The following is a 20,166-nucleotide window of genomic DNA, read 5'->3' on the forward strand; positions in this document are numbered from 1 at the left end:
ATTCTGCATGCAAAAAAGAAAAAAAACAGTTGCATAGCATGTCCTTTTGGATGTTCAAGCGGCAGAGCATAATTTTTACATTGGACTCCCGGGATGCGGGATGGAGAAATATTACATCCATTTCCATTTCTTTAATTTGAATCAATTCGCCTTTATTGATGAGAGTCTTTGAGAAACAAAAAAGACCATCGCTCTCTTCTTTTCTCTTTCTGTCATTCAATGTTTTTTTTTTTTTTTTTTTTTTTTTTTTTCTTGTCTATCGTCGCTCTCATCTACCATGGCTCTCAATGTAAAAAATAAAAAATAAAAAATAAAAAATAAAAAATAAAAAAATATAAAATAAAAGCTGGTTATTTTACATATATATATATGTATAAATACATCTTTTATTTCTTTAAATGGATTTAATGGGTTTAATGGATTAGATGATATCGCTTGAATCGATCCTCACTCAGCTCTCTTTTGTTGAGTATCCACCCTCTAATAGAAAGCTCTCTTTGTCTTCGCTGTATTAGACCTGTGCTAAAACGGCTTCCTTTGTTTTCTCCCCTTTTTTTTTTATTTTTCTGCTCTCTCTCTTTTCAAACACACATTTCTCTTGCATTTACAAAAAAAAATTTTTTTGCCACCGAAGCTCATATTACAAATGTTTATTGAATTTTTTTATTTTTTTATTTTTTTAGTTTTTGGCGGTAAATGAAGGAAACAAAGCAAAACAGAGAGTAAATCATAAAAAAAAAAAAAAAAAAAAGGTGTGTGTATGCGTGTGTATTTGTAGACTAGAGATAATAGATGTTTACACAATGTCATGATTCATACATTAGCATTGCAATTATATATCTTGCCTATCAATCAAATATATACTTCGTGAATGCTACAGTGTACAAGAATACAAAATTATAACTTTCTTTAAACGCCTCAACAAACGCGTGTAACATCTAAATGATTTACGCATTTACCATACCACAAAAAAAAAAAAAAAAAAAAGTTTTATAAAAAGCTTTTTTAGCGATGTGAATATACGGAGTAATAAAAAGAAAAAAGAAAAAAAAAACTCTCACAAGACCGGGCCTTGTTCTGTTTGGTTGACTTTGTACGATAAAAGTATAGCTCATCTCAAACTCTTCCTCTTTACCCCCCCCCCTTTCTTTTTTCTCTTTACGACATTTTATTCTATCAAAAAGTCGAAATAATGGATTAGATGATTGGCAAAAAAATAAAAAAGACTATAAAAAAAAATTGATTGAAGTAATTGCATTGCGATAGAGAGCAATAAACACGACCGATCTCTAGATTTATTTTTCTTAGATCTTTGTCTTTACTTGTGGACCTTTTTTTTTTTTTTTTTAAAAAAAAAAACATCTATATAACTCACCCTTACGCCCTACATATCCTCATAATAGACCAATAACACACTATATCGTCTTCAAAGAGCAGATTTTTTTTTTTTTTTTTTTACTTTTTACTAGAGCATTGTTTAAAGAATTGAGCAAAAAAAAAAAAAAAAAAAAAGTCATTGCAAGAAGAGCTAAAGAAAGAGAACAGGAGAAGGATTAAAGAATTGATTAAGAAAATAAAGAGAAAAAAAAAAGAGGTTTGCCATAATGACATTGCCCAATCTATCAAGGTGGAGTAAAAAAAAAAAAAAAAAACAATAATCAATAATGACAATAACATGCATTCTCTTGATCATGAGTCAAAGCCGTAATCATAGTCATAATAATACATTCGTTATACCAATAGAGTAATCTAGCAATAGTAGCAATTAGCAGCAGCAATCGTAATGACCCCAGGAATAACATCTATAATAAATATATACATATATAAGAAAAAGTCCGGTGATAGCTTCACCTCATTTACACAAAAAGAGTTGCCAGACTGTCCAGACTCGATATGGAACATCTCACCGGGGTAACAACACGCTTGGTCATTTTTTTTTTTTTTTTTTATTTTTTTTTTTTATAGATGAGAGTGAATGGGTGCTGGTGGTGGAGGAAAACACCATTTGTCTAGAAATGGAAACACGATTTTTACCTACTGTTGTTATTATAATAATTATTTAGTTATACATATATATCTAATAGTTATAACTATATTTATAATGATCATCATTGTTATACACCACTTGCCACCGTTATTGCTATGTGTATTTCTCAACATTGATTATACACATGCCACCTCTAGCTTTCACCCCCCACTCCTCCCCAGCCTTCTCACCCTTTGCAAAGAATGTCGGTAGACCCCTAAGCAACGTTTCGGAGGGCTATTTATTTTTTTTTTACCTTTCAACGACCAACAGCAGACATTAGAAAAAGAGAACAGAGAAAAGGGAAAGAGAAAGAGGGGCTTACGTGTGTCTGTGTGTGGGCGTGAGATCTTTTTCCCGACTCTTAATCAACAATGCCTTGTTCCTCTGATCTGACTAATTGAATAAAAACTCCTTGGGGATTTTTTTTTTAGTTTCGTAGATTCGTAGATTATATTATATATACCTTGATTATGCGCATGTCTTTTTTATTTTCGTCTGTTCCATTTAAAGGCCATTGCGCAGAACAAAAGAAAGGGAATCCAATGTTTCAGTTCGATCTGTTTTTTTTTTTTATTGTTATTGTTGTTATCCCTAAATGACCCTTTCCTTTCGGAGGATGTTATTCGCATTGGTATTAGTTTTGGTATTGGTAGAATAATAATAATAAAAAAATAATAATAAAAAAAATAAAAAAGTTGAACGGACTTTATCCAATCTTTTTTATTCAGTTCGATTATATTCAGGTACAGTTTACAGGTCCAGGCGATAACTTCCTATTAAAAACCAGGAATCAAAGAACATGGGATTGACAGGGATTGGGATTGGGATTGGGATTGGGATTGGAAGCGCCTCATCCTTTCCATCTTACCTTTTTACTTTTTACTTTTTATTTTTTAATTTTTTGATTGACCAATTTTTGATATCCTTTCTCTCCGCCCCTTTCCCTTCCCCACACAGAAGCCATCCATTAGCTTACCAGATCTGAAGAGAGCCTAGAAGACTCGGAGGAGTCGGACACTTTTTTTAACTGTTCTATGAATAAACCGATACAGCAATAAAAGCAATAAAAGCAACAAAAACAGCAGAAGCAAATAATAATGTTCATGGACATGTATGGTAGACTATAACAACCCAACCATGATCAATCCGGTCTTTTAACCTTGTGACCAAAAAAAATCCCTTGTTAAAAAAAAAAAAGGGAGAGCTCATTTTTTAAAAAAAAGGTTCTAACCAGCATTCCTTTGTTTCCATCCCCATCCATCCCTATCCATCCCTCTCCATCCATTCTTTCCCCACTTTAAAAAAAAAAAAAAGTCTTTTAGAGTTTTGAAATAGGCCCTTTAAACTCCTAGAGCGTTTAAGCGCAGCAATGTTTTATCCATCTCTTTTGTACGACGATCTAAAAAAGGAGCTCGTTGGACATGCCGCAAACGTGTCTTTTATTTATTTAATAGTCTAACGAGAGGCCTTCAGGAGAAGGAGGGGGGGGGATCTGACGAGAGAATGCATAATGCAACCACACCTCGAGGTCATTGGAAAACGTGGATTAATAATAATAATATTAATAATATTAATAATATATAATGTATATATAATAATAACACATAATTAATGACAAAAAAAAACAACAAAAAAAAAAACTGTAAAGCGCCGTTACTATCTTCGTCCATCTCATCCGGCTCTGTGGAGAAAGAGAGTAAGGAAGGAAGAAAAAAGAATAAAACAGAAAAAAGAAAAAGAAACAAGGAAACCAGGCTAAGGCTCGTTTTGAACAAAACATGCATGCATGCATGCATGCGTATCCCATCCTTTCTTTTTATTTTTTTTTTTATTTTTTTTTTGGGGAGAGAGAAAAGAGAGTAAAAGAGAGCTTGCTCCTCCCCCCCCCCCCATGGCCTGGCTGCTAGTCTAGCAAGCAAAGTAAAACAAGTTGTAATCAACGACTGTTACGGCTATTACAATGACTAAAACTGCTACTATAATTGTCCCTAAACTGTAAAATTACGTACTAACAGCCGCCACTTGGTCCCCCTCCCCCTTCCCCTTCAAAGACTCTTCGCCCATGCATGCAGAGCCTTGTATACATACAATGTAAAAAGGAAAAAAAAAAAAAGAAAAGTAATAAAGGCGGCACGCTGATCAAAAAAAGGACTAATTGAGTTCTGGACAAGTACATGTACACATTTATGCAACATTACAACTATTCAACACAACACTAGACCTTTCCTCTATAGATGAGTATGCAGGTCAGTTCATCTACTGTACTGCACTGTACTGTATAAATGTGGCTATACAAAAAAAAAAATAAAAAATAAAAAAATAAAATAAAAGCCAGAAAGTTCACCCGACTTTTTTTTTTTTTTTTTGTTTATTGTTTATTGTTGTTGTTGTTGTTGTTGTTGTTGTTGTTGTTGTTGTTGTTGATGTCGGTCTATTCTTATGACCCACGTTTTTAACGTTCTATTTCAAAGCCCATGCAAGATTGCCGTTGAGATTAACTCTATATACTACCGATATAGGAAGGCGAGCCATTTCGATTGAGCAAATGTGTTTTCCCTCCCTTTTATTTTATTTATTTATTTATTTATTCTTTCCATCTTTCATCTCCACGAGAGCGTGCGACTTTTAATGGCCAGAAGAAAAAAAAAAAAAAAAACATTCACCATGCAATAACAAAGTGGGAGCAAAAAAAAAAAAAAAAAAAAAAAAAAAAATGGAGTAACGAGAAAAAAAAAGAAAAGAAAAGAAAAAGAAATTAATATGAATATCAAAATTAGCATGTACAAACAAGAAAAATAACAACAAAGACTTGTTGCGATCTATAGTCTGTACATGGCGTCAGCTTGATAACTAGAATATGTAACCAAATAAAAAAAAAAAAAAAAAAAAAAAAAAAAAAACTGAAATAAACCAGAAAGGTTTAAGAACGGCTAAGATGAACTTACAAAAAAAAATAAAATAAAAAAAAAAAAATAAATAAAATAAAATAAAAGCAAATAGAAAAGGGGGGATGGGAAGAGATTAGAGAATAATGAGAAAAAAAAAAAAAAAAACATTGTGGATGAGAGCTAAAGAGAGCCGCTCAACCTCAGTACCCATGAATGATGGGGATGGTCTTTAATTTTTTTTTTTTTTTTTTTTTTTTACATGGTCACTGTTTTCTTTTGTTTCCATTATGGTGTAATGTTGTGCAAGTGTAAAGTGCATATGGATACATGTATGCATACTTATGTATATAGCATGTGGCACCCATGATTCATCGTTAACCCTTTCTCATTTTTTATCCATAACCATTGACAATAAAAAATAAAAAAAATGACATTTTAGTTCGAATTGTCTTCATCATTTGTATTTTAGAGTTAATGCCTGAGCTTTTGTACATTGAAAGCTCTTATTTTTTATTTTTTATTTTTTATTTTTTATTTTTTATTTTTTGGCAATCAATCTTAGATGTACGCTCAGTAGGGCGTAATATTTACGTAGTTTTTTTTTTTTTTCTGTCTCTTTCCTTTCCATATCTGAATATATATATTTATATAACCTGTTGTCGCGTCTAGCTCAGCCATACCTTTGTGTGTGTATAATATATCATATATCTAATTACGTATTACATATATCTAACACACAAATGTGTACATGTAGTTACTTTCCAAACATTTATATAAATATTACCAGTGAGCGCCGGAATAGCATCTCCGAGAGAGAGAGAGAGAGCAAAAGCCAGTGTAAGAGCCAAAACAAATAAAAAACTGGTCCTGGAGAAAAATTCCCTCTAATGTTGTCATACATGTTTAGACAGTTTTTTTTTTTTTTTTTTTTTTTTTTCCCTGGAGTGTTTGTGCATTGGGTAAAGTAAGGTAAGGTATATAGATAGTAAGGTGGAAGAATAGGGGGGGGGGAAAGCAATCCAATTTAGAAATGTGAGTACAAGTATAAAGTCTCACAACGCGTCGTCACACACACTTTCACACTTACACATACACACACACACACACGCGCGCGCACGCGTCCCGATTAAAATTTGGTTTTTTTTTGATTCAGGAGTAACGGAGATCGGAATTGGTATAAATGTGTGTCATTGGCTGCTGCGCCACCCAACCGTCTTTAACCTCACCATCACTGCATACTCATTCTCCGAATCTATTCTTTTTTCTTTTATATATATACATATATACATTTATATATTCTTAATCAGCGCGTTATATCTTTGGGATCCATGTTGCCTTCTCGTGTATTAGCAACAGCTGTTGCAGGGGCTGCATCCTCATCTTCAGCCGTTCGTCAACTCATCAGGAATTCCATTGCTCAGAATCCAGTCATGATCTTCTCTAAATCTTATTGCCCTTATTGCTTACGTGTCAAGGACCTATTCGATGACATGTCCATCTCCTATAAGGCTTTGGAACTGGATGAGCATGAACAAGGCTTTGAAATCCAACAGGAGCTCAAAGCTCTCTCGGGTCAATCCACCGTTCCTAATGTTTATATCAAAGGAACTCATCTCGGTGGTTCTGATGATACTCATAAAGCCAAAGAATCTGGAAGATTGGTCGAGCTCTTGAACAAGGATGTTTGGACCAAGATATCGGAAGCATAAAGAAAAAAACGAAAAAAAAAAAAAAAGAACCAATAGAAATATACACATTACATTATATATATATATACATCCATTTTCTCCTCCTTTCTCCCTCTCCCCTCCTCCTCCCAATAAATCATTACTTGTAACGTAAATCAATTTAACCGCCATGCAGACAATGCATGTCCAACCCCCTCCCTCCAAGGTTGAAGATGGGGGCGGATTTCAGGAGACAATGAATGTGTAGTAAATATACCTGCATGTTTTATATTAGGTAGAAGATGCAGTGGTGAAAAGAAGGAAAGGAGAAGAATACGGATACAGCTTTCCCCCGATCCATCCCCTTTACCCCTCGATCTATTTTGCTTTGATCCTTGTCAACATGGCTCTTGAATATTCATCAACCTCCCAAAATATGGACTTTCTTTGGTTCGATCTCATCTCTTTCTTTTTTTTCTTTCTTCTTTGAAATTAAAAAAGATGACTTTGGGATACTTTGGTGTTCAACAAGTATATAAATGTAAAAACATAGCGAATATAAAATTCTTTTTTCTTTTCCAGCTCACTCTTTTCTTCACCTCGTCTTCCTCGACCTTGACTTTTCTTCGTATTACAAAGCATTTTTCTTTTCTTTTCTTTTCTTTTCCTTTTTTCCTATTTTCAAGCAATAAAGGTTAGATTTGCTTTTCAATGTCGATGTCAACTTATAAAGGTAACAATCCCGCTCATACAACGGTATAAAAATAACCATTCACTCATATCCTCCCTCTCGCCTCTTCGTTTTTCCTTCATCCTTTTTTTTTTTTTTTTTTTTTTTATTCAGACTTGAAATAATAATAATAATAATAATAATAATAAAAGAAAAGAGAAGGAAAAAAAAAAAAAAAAAAAAAAAATGAAGGCCTCGTTTTTTCGCGCGCTTGTCGGCGGGCTTGTAGTTGCCATGGCTACTGTTGCTGTGGAAGCCATTACATGTCAGGAACAAAGAGGATACTGTGTCAGTGGTGACTCTGCTTGTCCCCCAGGCACTACACCCGTCCGTTGGGATACTGGTTGCTTCGATGCTCAATTCTCCAATGCCAAGCATGATGATCTTTGCTGTGCCCGTTACGTTGTCAACAACAATAATCATAATAGCAATAACAACAACAACAACAACAACAACAACAACAACAACAACAACAACAACAACAACAACAACAACAACAATAGTAATAATAATAATAATAATAACAATAATAATAATATTGATAACAACAGTAATAAATAGCCTCCAAGTATTAAGTATTAAGTATCATTTTATATACTTGTCCAATACCATAGTGTAAGGTCCCAATATCCGGATCTTTATGCCCTCGCATGTATTATTGTTTCCCTCATTCTCAATATACTTAAAAAGGTATGAAGACAATAGTGACAATATTGGCAACAAGTTAACTAACCCCTTACGAAAGTCTATTTCTCTTGTAAATACCAATAAGGTCTTGGTTGGAGATGTAGGAACTAACTCAAAAAAAAAAAAAAAAAAAAAAAAAAAGAGAGAGAGAGATAAATGCAGAGGTGAATGTAAAAGTGAATATGAATGCAGAGCGGCAATGTAGAGGAGGACAGAAACAATGGACAAGGATGGACTTGCGGATATCTTTGCTTTGGTTTGCTTCGCTTCTTGAAAAGCGGACAGAATTAAACTTCATTTGGCATTGGATTAACGACCCTGCAGGAGGAACGCGTTCGTATAACTTGTTTTGACTTTTTCCGGCTCTTGCAACTCAAAAACACAGGCTTAGATCCTCTGATACATGCGGCACAGTGTAGATGAACGCATGACATAAAGTCGACTTTGGCTACAAAGAGAGTGATTGAACCAAAAAGAGGCCTAAATGATGAAGCTGACAGCAAAGGCGTGCGTCTGCTCATGACACGGAGAAAAGAGTTCATGTCATATCTACTCATCTCCTCAAACACAGCCATAGGCACCCCTTCTTTCCCAGGAGACTCAAACTCAGGAACTCAGGAACTCAGGAGCCATGTCTTCCTAATCAGACTCTAAAGCTGTGTTCACTAGTCATATTCCAATATTCTGATGTTGTGCGATCGGAGTAAATTATCCACGAGCTTGAGTGTATCTAGATTGTGATCCACAACGCAGAACACTTTAATATTCGGCCCATTGCTTACAATCCACGCCGCATCCTCAGGTTGCATCTGCCGATGCTTATCGCGGTAGAGGTTTAAAAATAATGCAGCCTCTTCAGGAAACTGTGATCGAGCCAGCTTCCCTAGCTCCTCTCAAGAAAGACCTGCATTCTATCAGGTACTGCGCTTTGTGTATTGAGTTCCAGTGCCTCAATTGTATCGCAGAGTTTGCGTACTTCCTGTCCATGATCCCAAGCCTCCTGATCACCCACTAGTGATTCTCGCATAGTGAACGGGCCTACCTCACATCTGGAGACATGTAGCCGTCTTAGTGCAGTCATCCGCCTGAGAATCGCTGCCATATCCTTGTCCTCTATTTTCGTACGGAGACATAGTTCCGATAGATTTGTTAATGTGAAGAAATAATCAAGAAATACTGCCCTGTAGAAACCTGTGGGCGAATGCTCTCAAGGCTCACTAATCTCAGAATCCAATGATCTTAGTCCTGGGCGCCTCCTAATCCACATGCCGAGGCAATACCAGGGCGTATGTGGATACGGGGCCTTGGATATAGCAACGTGCTCGCAGCGTAATGCAGTTACATTTGGAAAAATGAATGTATCCGTGTCGTCATCCAAGAAGTTGAGAGGAAGCCGAGCGAGGTTTGTGTCCTCCATATCCAAGCACCGCAGCCTCTTACAGAGTTGAAAGAATAGATCGACTTCATCATCTCTTATATCTAACTGGATAGAATCAAGTCTTCAAGATAGATGCATTCCAGTATTGCTCCCCATATCCCTTGTAAATTCATGTATTTAAATTTAAGCTTAGCGATTGTGAATCTATGGGCCTTGATGAGAATGGGAGGACCTTCTGGGGTAAGAAGACTTGGACGTCTGCCGAATATCGTACCGCAGATGATATGCTTAAGGCGGTTGCAACCTTGCAATGACTCGTACTCCCCTAGGAAATCGTCCAAAACCACAAGCTACTCAATGGTCTCCTTGTGTTTCTTCAGTGCTTTCATAGCGTGGCATGGGCTATAGCTAATGATGACCTTTTTCCAAACGAGGCTGACAAGTGCATTGTAGAATGTTTTGGGGATGCGAAGACATTTGACAAGGTCAGCTTGGGAGAGGAAGTCACCAACAAGCGAAACAATTTCGGGGATCTCTAAAGGATCCAACTTGAGGCTGTACATCGTGCGAAGAGAGTTGAGTTTATTTAAAGAGCCGGGGGTGGCTGGGAATTACAGAGAAGCCTCAAACACTGCGACATAGAGAGTGGGTGCTAACAATATCCCTTGGTCTGTGGCAAGCCGAAATTAGGTTAAATATTCATGAAGAGAAGAATGGTATTGCTCAAGCATACGAAAACTATGGTTATTCTGCTTACAAATTTGCAAATGAGGATTCGACTTTCCAATCATTGTTGCCTCAAGTGCCTAACTGTGCCGATGAAGGGAACCCTCGCAGTCCACGCTGCTGCCATCTTAGACTTAAACTTCTCAGGTCGTATTAAGAAGGCATTTGCGCGAGGTACATCCCACCGATATTTCCAGCGTCAACCGCATCACGATAAAATACAATATGACTCTAGAAAGATAAGAGAGTGTGGTAATGGCAGAAATGTTAGCATTTTGACCAGATCAAAGAATATATTGCTATCAAGGAGATATAAACGCCAGCTAATGGAGAGTCAGAGCATATGTGCGAAACGCGAAACAGATTCAATCAGAAAAAACTAACAATGCATCAATGTATACAGATCAAATAAAAATAAAATAAAAATAAAAATTGTGACCACGCTCATCTTCGAATATATATGTCTTGTAGATGTGCAAGGCTTCAAGGTGTGCGCATTCCAGTATTGTCCTCCATATCCCCCGCGAAGCTGGACACCCCAAATCTTAGTATAGTGATTGTGGAACTGTGAGATTTGAAAACCTAAATCCGATCGGACGAGCTCTCGTTTATATGTATATTCGATGGACTGGAGACGATCGCAGTCTTACAATGGTGAACTTATCTAGGAAGCAGCAATAAAACACAAGTTCCTTAATGTACTTCTTGTACTTCTCCAATGCTTCCTTAGTAGGATAGGCCGGTTCATCATTATATTCACTAACAAGGATCTTTCTCCAAATGAATCTGACAAGTATGTAGTGAAAAATCTAGGAGGCACGAATACAGCATAGGAGATCATTTCGAGATAAGAAACCACCTACAAGCAAAATGATTTCTGGGATCTTCAAGAATTTAAGATTACTCATCATGCAAAGATGCAAAGAAATCCCAATCTCTTTAATATCATCGTTGCAGCCTTCAAGTCATTTCACCTATCTTATAGATATTAGACAACGCTTTCATTTCTTGGGATAAAAAGGATGTTCGCGGAAGGTAGTGGATAAAGCAAATGTATATTCGATATAATGCTTGCAACGTCAGCTTCATACAGGACGCTTAAAATGTGGAGGTCAATACTCACCATTGACACCTTCTGTAACTGTAATATTAGGTCCCGTCTGTTCCTTCAGACGTCAGCAATTGGATAAAATCGCTTGGACAATGCTATCTGCCCTTTCAATTTGTGCATCGAATTTTAGCATCTCAATTGTGTCGCAGAGTCTCTGTTTCCTGCTTTTCGTGCAATGTATCTATCCTCCAAGACCTTCTGCTCGTCTGCGAATAATTCATGCAAAGAGAGTTGTTTGAAATGACAAAGAGGAACTCCTGGCCGTCTTAGTTCACTAAACTGCCTGGAAGGTGCCGCCATATGCTTCCCTTTATTTCTATGCTTCCAAGACATAGCTCTGGAAGACTGTGTATTTCAACTTCATCGAGACTTGGTATATTCACAGTTGAAAAATCGAATTCTCCTATGTTTGTTTACGCATTCCATATCCAAACACCGGAGATCCTTGCAGACTTGAAAGAATAAATCGACACCATCACTTATATGTGTGTCATAAACGGCCATGCCTTCAAGCTGGATGCATTCTACAACGCTCCCCATATCTCACGTAAAGCTTCATGAACACATCTGTCTGAGACAAAACCTGGTGATGAATTCTAAAAGATCATGCAGAGTAGGAATGTATTCACTTGATAGACTTGACTTCTTAATGTCTTTCTTTAGGAGTGATACTACTATTATCTTTGACTATCATTAAGACCTCTTTTTTCGTGTTTTCTCTGGAATGTATGTTTAATGGTTTTATTTTCTTATTGTACAGGAAATCGTTCCCCCTTAATCAAATATGAGGCTCTTCGTGGTCAAAGATGTCCTCCAATTGACAGATCGATCAATTGGAGTAATCAACCCAATCAAAGTTGTGTTAAACTCTAAACTGAACGGAGTATATTATCATTTTCTATTTAGAAAAAAAAAAAAAAAAAAAAAAAAAAAAGATTCTATCGTCGTTCTGTCAACATCTAATCAAATAAAGGGAATCAAAGGATGGAGTTGAATCAGTCATCAGAAGACACTAATAATGCGCAAACTACAACTGCATCCGAAACATTGGAAGAGCTGCTGGCACGTCATAAAAAGGAGCAGCGTGAATTGATTGCCAAGATTACCGCTCTTAAAAAGACAGCCACCAAAAAGAATAAGAAGGAGATCACAACAGAAATCGCTCAACTGGAACATGCTCTTAGTCAACGGCATGAAAAGGAGAACATGGAATGGCATGCTGCCCATGGCAAAAATAACAACGACAACAGCGGCAAAAACAATATGAATTTATCTGGATCTGGAAATAGTGTTGCTCCTTCAAGCCCATCACTCCAGTCAGCAGCAGCTGAAGAAGAGGACGAATTTGATGTCAACGACGTGAGTGGATGAAATTAGTATAAAGAGTGGGACCAAGATGAAGGATATGATCAATTCTATTTTTTTTTTTTTCTTTTTTTACTCACCTTTACCCTCCTCTCCCACTCTTCCTCTGTTTTTAGATCCCCATTGATCACCTTATTCTGGAGGCGGTGTCTACAAAGAAAGCTCCGTCTGCTGGACAACAGCAGTCCTCAGGAACAAGGAAACCCAATCGGCAAAAGGCTCGCAAAGAAAGGAAGGCACAGGCGTTGAAAGAGATACAGGATGAAGCCGAAAAAGAGGCTTCAAGCCAAACCAATATGAATGAAGTTGAAAAAAGTGCAATTGAGGAACTGGCTCAAGCAATGGGTGTTGTTGTCCAGAGTATCAGTCCTGATGGTCACTGTCTTTATAATGCCATTGCGGATCAGCTTCGACAGCATTATGAGACGGAGGTACCCAATGTTGATTGGCTTATTTATATTTAACGTATTGCATGCTTAATGAAAAACGTATTAACGTTCTTTTTTTTTTTTTGACATAGACAACGGTCAAAGATTTGAGGCAAAATACGGCAGCATATATGCGAGAACATGCGGATGACTTTTTACCCTTTTTGACTAATAAACAAGGAGATATGATGTCCGATAAGGATTTTGCAGAGTACTGTAATGATCTTGAATCCACTGCCGTTTGGGGAGGGCAGCCCGAGGTAAAGTGATTTAGATCCTAAGAAAAAAGATGTTGTAGTTAGTTGAATATCAATAGCATCTAATTTTTTTATTATAATTATTATTTATTTCTTCAACAGTTGCTTGCACTGTCGAGGCTACACAAGGTTCCAATTTGGGTGGTGCAGATGGGCAGTCCGACAGTTAAACTATCAGCAGAAGTGTACCCAACAAAGACCCCATTGATGGTCTCCTATCATCGCCACATGTATGGATTAGGTGAGCACTACAATTCCCTCCGTCCCAAGCCAAAAGTGTAGATATATAGGGCTCTGCATGGAGAGTTGAAGAGAAACATTAAGACAAAAAGACCCTGCTTATCGTGCTTTGTTGTGTGTATGAACTGCATGAATGGTTCTGTACAAAAGTTTTTGTATTAGCATATTTCTAAGGGTGTACATGAGTGTGAGTGTGGTTGTCTTTGCCACTGACACATTGTCACATTGTGCTCTCGATTAGCCCATTAGTCCAAATAAATCATTCTCCATTCTCCATTCTCCATTCTCCATTCTCCATTCTCCATTCTCCATTCTCCATTAACCCTTTCAACTCAGAGATTTCTCTCTACCCCTGACTTTGTTATTTTCATCCCGCCTCTCTCTCTCTTTCTTTCTCGCTCTCTCTTTCTCTTTCTCTCTCTTTCGCTTTTTTTTTTTTTTTTTTTTTTTTTTTTTACATATTATTATTATTTCCCTCCACTCCAATCTCCATCTCCTGCCCCTTCGTCAACTTGCTCTCTCTGAATCTGGCTAATTCTTCATCAACTTTACATTAACTCGACTCACTTGAACAGGCTCTCATTCTTTAAACTCTCTTTTCATTCATAATGGCCGACGTGGATGAATTCCCTCAGAACGACGAGGCGGCCAAGAGGTTCAAGAGTGGGCCGAAAAGAAAACAGCCTGGCACTGTCATACTACCACCTGCATCCTCTTCTTCTGGCTCCTCTTCCTTTTCTTATTCTTTATCCACACAGCAACCAATATTAACCCATAATACACCCGCCTCATCAGCTATTGAGACATTATCAAGCACATCCTGGGGAGCTTCTACTACGGACCATCCTAACATCTCTGGTACTTCAAGCATGGTTTATCAACAACCCAGATCAATACAGCATCATACTTTACCTGCTCAACCTCTCCAGCTTGATAGCTCCAGTTTCCAACATCTTTCAAACGGCAATAGCATCGGCAGCGCAGCTAGTCATGACAGCAAGAAAACGACCGTTTCTGATGGGGTATGTCTTGAGTTAATGCTTGATATTGTGATCATAACGATTGATGCTGGTTGTGAAGACCCTTGCTCAACAATGAGCGCAGCGTGGGAACGTCTATTTGAATACCTGTAAAAAAAATTTTTTCAGATGAACCAGCCCACAGTGAAAATGGAGATGGGCCGTGCTTTTTTATTTTCCGAAGCGGCAATTGATCTTTTGAGTACGAGAACTACAAATAAATATGACATTCATTGTGCCTGGTCGTCTTTGTCTGTGTCCCATTGGTTGTCGTACAAACAAGCGCTCTCACATGAAAAAATAAAAATAAAAAAAGACTAACGCCATTCTTTATACTATTATACTATTATACTGGTTTGTTCTTAGCTTCGGTCACCAGTGAATGAATCTTCCTCCACTCGACATGTTCGAAACAGCAGCAGTTTCCTGGACCTTCCTACACCAAAAACTGTTAATATTGTTGATCACTCCAGCGCAGAAGACTTGGAGGCTCTCACAACGATGCTCGCTGAAACGACACTTAATAGTCTCTCCTACTATGGTCCAAATGCAGCGATGGTTGCAACTGTATTCAATGATGAGGATTTATGGGGACCTCAACTTGGTGCTGGGAATACTGAGAGTGATGTCCTCGTTCCTGAAGAGTTGCAGATCCTTCCTGATGCAGCAACGCGAGATCATTTGATAGCGCTCTACTATAAGGTTTGCTACAAAGCGTGGTCCAACTTTATTGATTTATCATCTTACTTGGCTTGCTTTTAGAAAAACTCATAATTCACCATTGTTTGAATCCAGAACCACTATTGTAGTTTGCCAATGGTTCAACGTGAAGTACTCCGAGTCTGTCAGGAAAACATTCATATTCCACATTGTCTGCTGTTGTGTAATGCCGTCTATTACTGTGGATCTATGTACTCTGCAAACGCGCACATGCTTCGGAAAGACATGAATGATGAGAGCACTGTAGGCGAGGAATTTTTTTCACGGGGACAAGGTAAAGAATATAAACACTGTCTGAATTTTTGAACAGTTCAGCGTTAAATCGGAAAATGACCTACACTTAACTTTAAACTGCCTCTTTGGTCTTTGGTAGCATTGCTAGAGAAAAAGTATCTGACAACACATCTGTGTACTATTCAAGCCTTACTACTTTTTGCTATTGGATTTAAATCGCCTGCACAACGGTTGGCTTTTATCAGTCAAGCAATCACGATGGCTTTAGATATGGGCCTTCATACGCGACTTGATGAGAGTATACATCCTTTTGTTCGTGCTTATAGGGCACGAGTCTTTTGGTGTTGCTATTTATTTGACTCGACAGCATCAGCAGTCAATGGAAAGCCAGGTCTTATCAATGATGACGAAATTAGTGTGGAAATGTTCCAGGCAGGCGATTTGGGGCCCGAATCAGAGACCTTTTCGGACCAATATCTTATTCACTGTTTACATGGATGGCAACTTTGCCGCAAGATCCGTAAAAACTCCAAGCTGATTGTTCGACAACCACCACCTGATCGCTCACTTCTACTTGACAACCTCGCGCGACTTGACAATGAATTGGTGGAATGGCAGCGAAATTTACCAAAGCCTTTTGATTTCCAACCCATAGATGGCTGTATAATTTCCAAAATTTCCTCATTAGCGGCTTGTGCGCAATTGCTCTGCTATGCGCTAATCATTTTGCTTCATCACCCATACTTGCCCAATCCCAAGAGCCCAGATGCATTCCAGCCACCAGCACCAGGGATGCCAGATTCTCAAGGTTATTGTACGCAGGCAGCTAAAGAGATCACTAAAATTGCGGGGATTCTGCTGAGGGAAGCACCAAGGACCTTTGAACAGAACACACCAGCACGCTACGCTCTCAACTTTGCGATTCGAATTCATCTTAGAAACTCGAAATGCATCGCTGACACAGCTCTCGCCAAAGATTCCAGACGGGATTTACAAAAGACTATGGACTATATTGAGCATGTAGAGAATCTCCAATTTTTCCGTATCAACCGCGGTAAAAAGTCTGATGTTGCAGATCTGCTGGCGTCCTGCCGAGCAGCACTGGCGCAACAAAAATCAAGTCTAGATCTTGCTAAAGAAGCGGCGGCAATAAAGCATCGACAAATGCTGAAAGAAAAAGAAGCTCTGAAAATGAATCAAACGAGACAGCAAGCTCAGAAACATGATGCTTCAGTTCAGCCACCTGTCCTTGCGTCGCAGCCATTTCCAACATTTGAGCCAGTATTCGATACATCCCCTTCACCATCTCAGATTGTACGGTCAATGCAGGAAGCACAACAGCACAAAAACATTCAGCAACAATCATATAAACAACATGAGCTCCATGTCCAAATGTATACCCAGGAGCGCAATCAACAGGAGCTTGCAAAGCTGAATCAGCTTCAACGCCAAGGCCAGCTCGATTTGGACCACCAGCGCCAAGAATATTTTCAGCAACTTGCTATGGCGAAGCATAAACAGCAAATCTTTATGCAGCATCAACACCATTTTCACCATCCACATGTGTATAGGCCACAACCTCATCAACCGCATTTACAGCAACGTACTCCGGAGCAGCAGACACCACATCTTCCCATCACACACTCACATCGACAGCAACAAAACTTGCCTAGGAACATCATACAGGCAGCAATGTCTCAAGCTTCAGCACTTGATTCGAATCAAATCGGATTAACACCGTTTGTAGGTGTAGGTAGTGGTGTCCATAATGTTGACAACAACCTCAATCATGCCAGTAGCAACAGCAATAACAATATCAATAACAATGGTAATAACAATGACAATAGCAATAACAATGGCAATGGCAATATTAATGGCGATATCAGCAGTAATGGTCTTAACAATAACATTATCCACAATAATAACATCAGCACTCAAAACTATGGATCAAATATGTTACCGTTATTGAATGTCCAGGACCCTTCAGTCTTTGCCAAGCTCTCACCGGAACAACAACAACAACTCTTTGTGGCTTTCAGTCAGAGCCTCATTAATCAAGGCAACATTTTATTTCCTCAGCAGGGACCTGTGGACTTTGATGGAAAATCAGGTCAAGGAGCATATTCGAGCCAGAGAACATCCATGTTGGAGTTTGGTGGTTTGATGTCTAACATTTATCCTTCGAGCCTGCCTCTGTCTGATGTAAGCCACATTGACGCAAATACCTTTACAAGTGTTGCGCTCATGAATAATACTGCCACCATCAGCAGCAACAACAGCAGGATAGGCTTGGATGGATGTGTAAATGACGGAGTATCTATTACTCCGCAAAGTATGCAAAATCAATCTCAATCTCTATCTCAGCTACAAGCTCAAGTTCAACAACAGCAGCAACAGAATTCAACATACAACAAGAGCGCTGTTGGCGTTGGGGAAGGCCACTCTCACAGCTACAATCACAACAACAGCAACATCATCAACAATACCATTAGTCTAAGCGATACAAATGGAGGTAGCAGGAGTAATAGATTTGGCTCACCGGAATCAATATCTTCACCAGGAGGTTCTATTTCTGAGGAATCCATATTGAAATCATGGTCCATCTCGACTCTACACGATAACATTTTCTTGGATCCAAACATTGCGCGTGATGATCCTAGGAATGATCTGGGCTCGTTTATGTATCTGCCGAGTGAGTTTGAATATGGTGACGCGGCTGCACTGTCTCCAAGCCTATCCAGTACTAGTGGTAGCGGTAATGGCAACTAAATGAGATAAATAGGGGTGCTGACTGACTGGCTCAGCTTGCTATGGGAAGGGTTCGTGATTCATGTATAAATATCATAAATAAAGGATAGACTTTGAGGTATATACATTAAAAAAAAAAAAAAAAAAAAAAAGTCCTAAAACGGATTCAACGTGTCAATGACCCGACCATACTTAATTTCTCCATCCCTCTTTGCATGATGAATATCAAATTGCATCCCTTGGAAATTTCAGAGATTGTTTCGCTTATTGATGGTTTTCTGAGTCGGAGGAATCCCTTTCGTTTAATCCAAGTCTCCAGGACTTTCCACGACGCACTTGTCAAATCTATCTGGAAATGAATTGTTATAGCAATCCATTCCAGGGCTCCTGTGGGTGGAGGACTGCAAAACTACAAGAAGAGAGCATTTTCTAGATGAGTTCATATCATTGTAAGGCTGTAGCTGCCTTCCGTGCATCGGATACTCAGCCCAGGATTCATCCGATCCGAGTCAGCTTTTCGATTTGATCAACCCCACAATTCCACGATTAAATCGTTCAGGATCACAAGTGATATGAGCATTACTGGGATGCACTCGCCTTGAGAACTTTACCATTTCTAGCGCATGTATATCCAAAGAAAAAGTCGACCTATTCTTTCAAGTCTTCAGGAAAGTTAGGACCTTGGTCATGTCCGGTGTAACTATCGATCAGCTGCCTTCTGACTTTCTGAACGATGGCGACATGGAGAGATCTATTCTCCCGAATGTGAGCACGCTAGGTCCTCAGGATGTTCGACTAATTAGCCCCCCGCTTCCACACACATCATCATATTGCCTTGGCTTGTTGACTAGGAGATGCCCAGCATTACGTTCGTTGACTTTCCGTGGTCCCAAAGAGAACGACGTCCAGACTACACAGCAAAACTATTGACTTTTACAAAGCAGCACCCTTTGATCATCTCTACACACTAACAGATCTGAAAGATCTTATGCATTCCATTCATGGAATTAAAGGACGAGGATATGGCGGCAATTCTCAGACAAATGATTGGACTAAGGCACCTAGAAGTCCCGCTTTGTCATTTCGGGCCATTCTCTATTCGATAATTACTAGCAGATGAACAAAAGGTTATGACTGGCGGATACATCGTACGAAAAAGAAGGGACCAAAGACCCTGCGATACAATCGAGGTACTGAAAAATCGATGAATACAACGGAAGTGCTGATGGCATCGCTCAAGCGGTCCCCTCCAGGAGAAATCTCCTGAGTTTGACTAAGAGCAGTTACTGTTGGTTATAATAATCAAAGATTCAAAAAAGATAATCCTTTATAGCTTCGAATAGTTACATCCCAAGCTGACAAAAAAGGGCATTGATTTTTTTTTAGATAGCTTTTCGGGATATCGGTTCCTCGTAACCCATAGAGTTTGCTTCGATATACTGTACATGAAGTGAGTGCTTGGAAGGCAAGATGGATCATGATTGTGCTACTCGCAACCTCGAGAAGCTGTAGTGAGGTAAAATCAATTTGGTTATTAGGAAGAATGAATCTATTGTATTGTAATAAAAAAAGATATAGGTCCAAGCGATGCTGTGTTATTTCGAAGTCAAGAATGAATGAACAGTGAATTGTGGACTTTAATCAGACACTACTGCTTCCGCTAAATCAATCGTAATATAAGGAAGGATTACCAAACCACTGAAGATCAGGGTGACAACTCATGTTGCACTTGAAGAGTGTAGAGATGACAAATGCACTGAGGCAAAAAAAAAAAAAAAAAAAAAAAAAAAATTGTATTCAAGATACTCATGCAACCAAGATATCTAAGGTGGCAACGGACCAAAGCCAAGCAACAAGACGCTCTGACCAGGTAAACAATAAATTGAATAGCACAATACATTGCTACAAAGCGTTCAGAGTGCTTATGTACAGTACATTC

The 20,166-nt window shown here is 38.4% G+C and overlaps 5 protein-coding genes across 5 annotated transcripts; 4 read left to right on the plus strand and 1 right to left on the minus strand.

Annotated features, from left to right (window-relative positions):
• The first annotated feature begins 6,137 nt into the window (after positions 1–6,137).
• On the plus strand, positions 6,138–6,636 carry BCR41DRAFT_365067 (thioredoxin-like protein). The gene has a single exon (XM_022026112.1). It carries the CDS (start codon positions 6,246–6,248, stop codon positions 6,624–6,626), a length of 381 nt encoding a protein of 126 aa, XP_021875416.1. The 5' UTR covers positions 6,138–6,245; the 3' UTR covers positions 6,627–6,636.
• A 912-nt stretch (positions 6,637–7,548) lies between these two features.
• BCR41DRAFT_402250 (hypothetical protein) lies at positions 7,549–7,875 on the plus strand (the record flags this gene model as incomplete). Its single annotated transcript, XM_022029290.1, has 1 exon — positions 7,549–7,875. The coding sequence occupies one exon, from the start codon at positions 7,549–7,551 to the stop codon at positions 7,873–7,875; it is 327 nt and encodes a 108-aa protein (XP_021875417.1).
• An 839-nt stretch (positions 7,876–8,714) lies between these two features.
• BCR41DRAFT_416379 (hypothetical protein) lies at positions 8,715–9,942 on the minus strand (the record flags this gene model as incomplete). The annotated part of the gene is made up of 3 exons (XM_022029525.1): positions 8,715–9,114; positions 9,220–9,500; positions 9,734–9,942. The coding sequence occupies 3 exons, from the start codon at positions 9,940–9,942 to the stop codon at positions 8,885–8,887; spliced, it is 720 nt and encodes a 239-aa protein (XP_021875418.1). The 3' UTR covers positions 8,715–8,884.
• A 2,199-nt stretch (positions 9,943–12,141) lies between these two features.
• Positions 12,142–13,684, plus strand: BCR41DRAFT_426839 (hypothetical protein). Its single transcript, XM_022030785.1, has 4 exons — positions 12,142–12,575; positions 12,698–13,012; positions 13,102–13,269; positions 13,369–13,684. Exons 1-4 carry the CDS (start codon positions 12,201–12,203, stop codon positions 13,546–13,548), a joined length of 1,038 nt encoding a protein of 345 aa, XP_021875419.1. The 5' UTR covers positions 12,142–12,200; the 3' UTR covers positions 13,549–13,684.
• Positions 13,685–13,953: 269 nt separating this feature from the next.
• Positions 13,954–18,345, plus strand: BCR41DRAFT_365069 (fungal-specific transcription factor domain-domain-containing protein). Its single transcript, XM_022026113.1, has 4 exons — positions 13,954–14,528; positions 14,892–15,227; positions 15,321–15,519; positions 15,619–18,345. Exons 1-4 carry the CDS (start codon positions 14,115–14,117, stop codon positions 18,246–18,248), a joined length of 3,579 nt encoding a protein of 1,192 aa, XP_021875420.1. The 5' UTR covers positions 13,954–14,114; the 3' UTR covers positions 18,249–18,345.
• The last annotated feature ends 1,821 nt before the right edge of the window (positions 18,346–20,166 follow it).

This window comes from Lobosporangium transversale, assembly GCF_002105155.1.
Source record: "Lobosporangium transversale strain NRRL 3116 chromosome Unknown BCR41scaffold_81, whole genome shotgun sequence".
Classification (NCBI taxonomy): domain Eukaryota; kingdom Fungi; phylum Mortierellomycota; class Mortierellomycetes; order Mortierellales; family Mortierellaceae; genus Lobosporangium; species Lobosporangium transversale.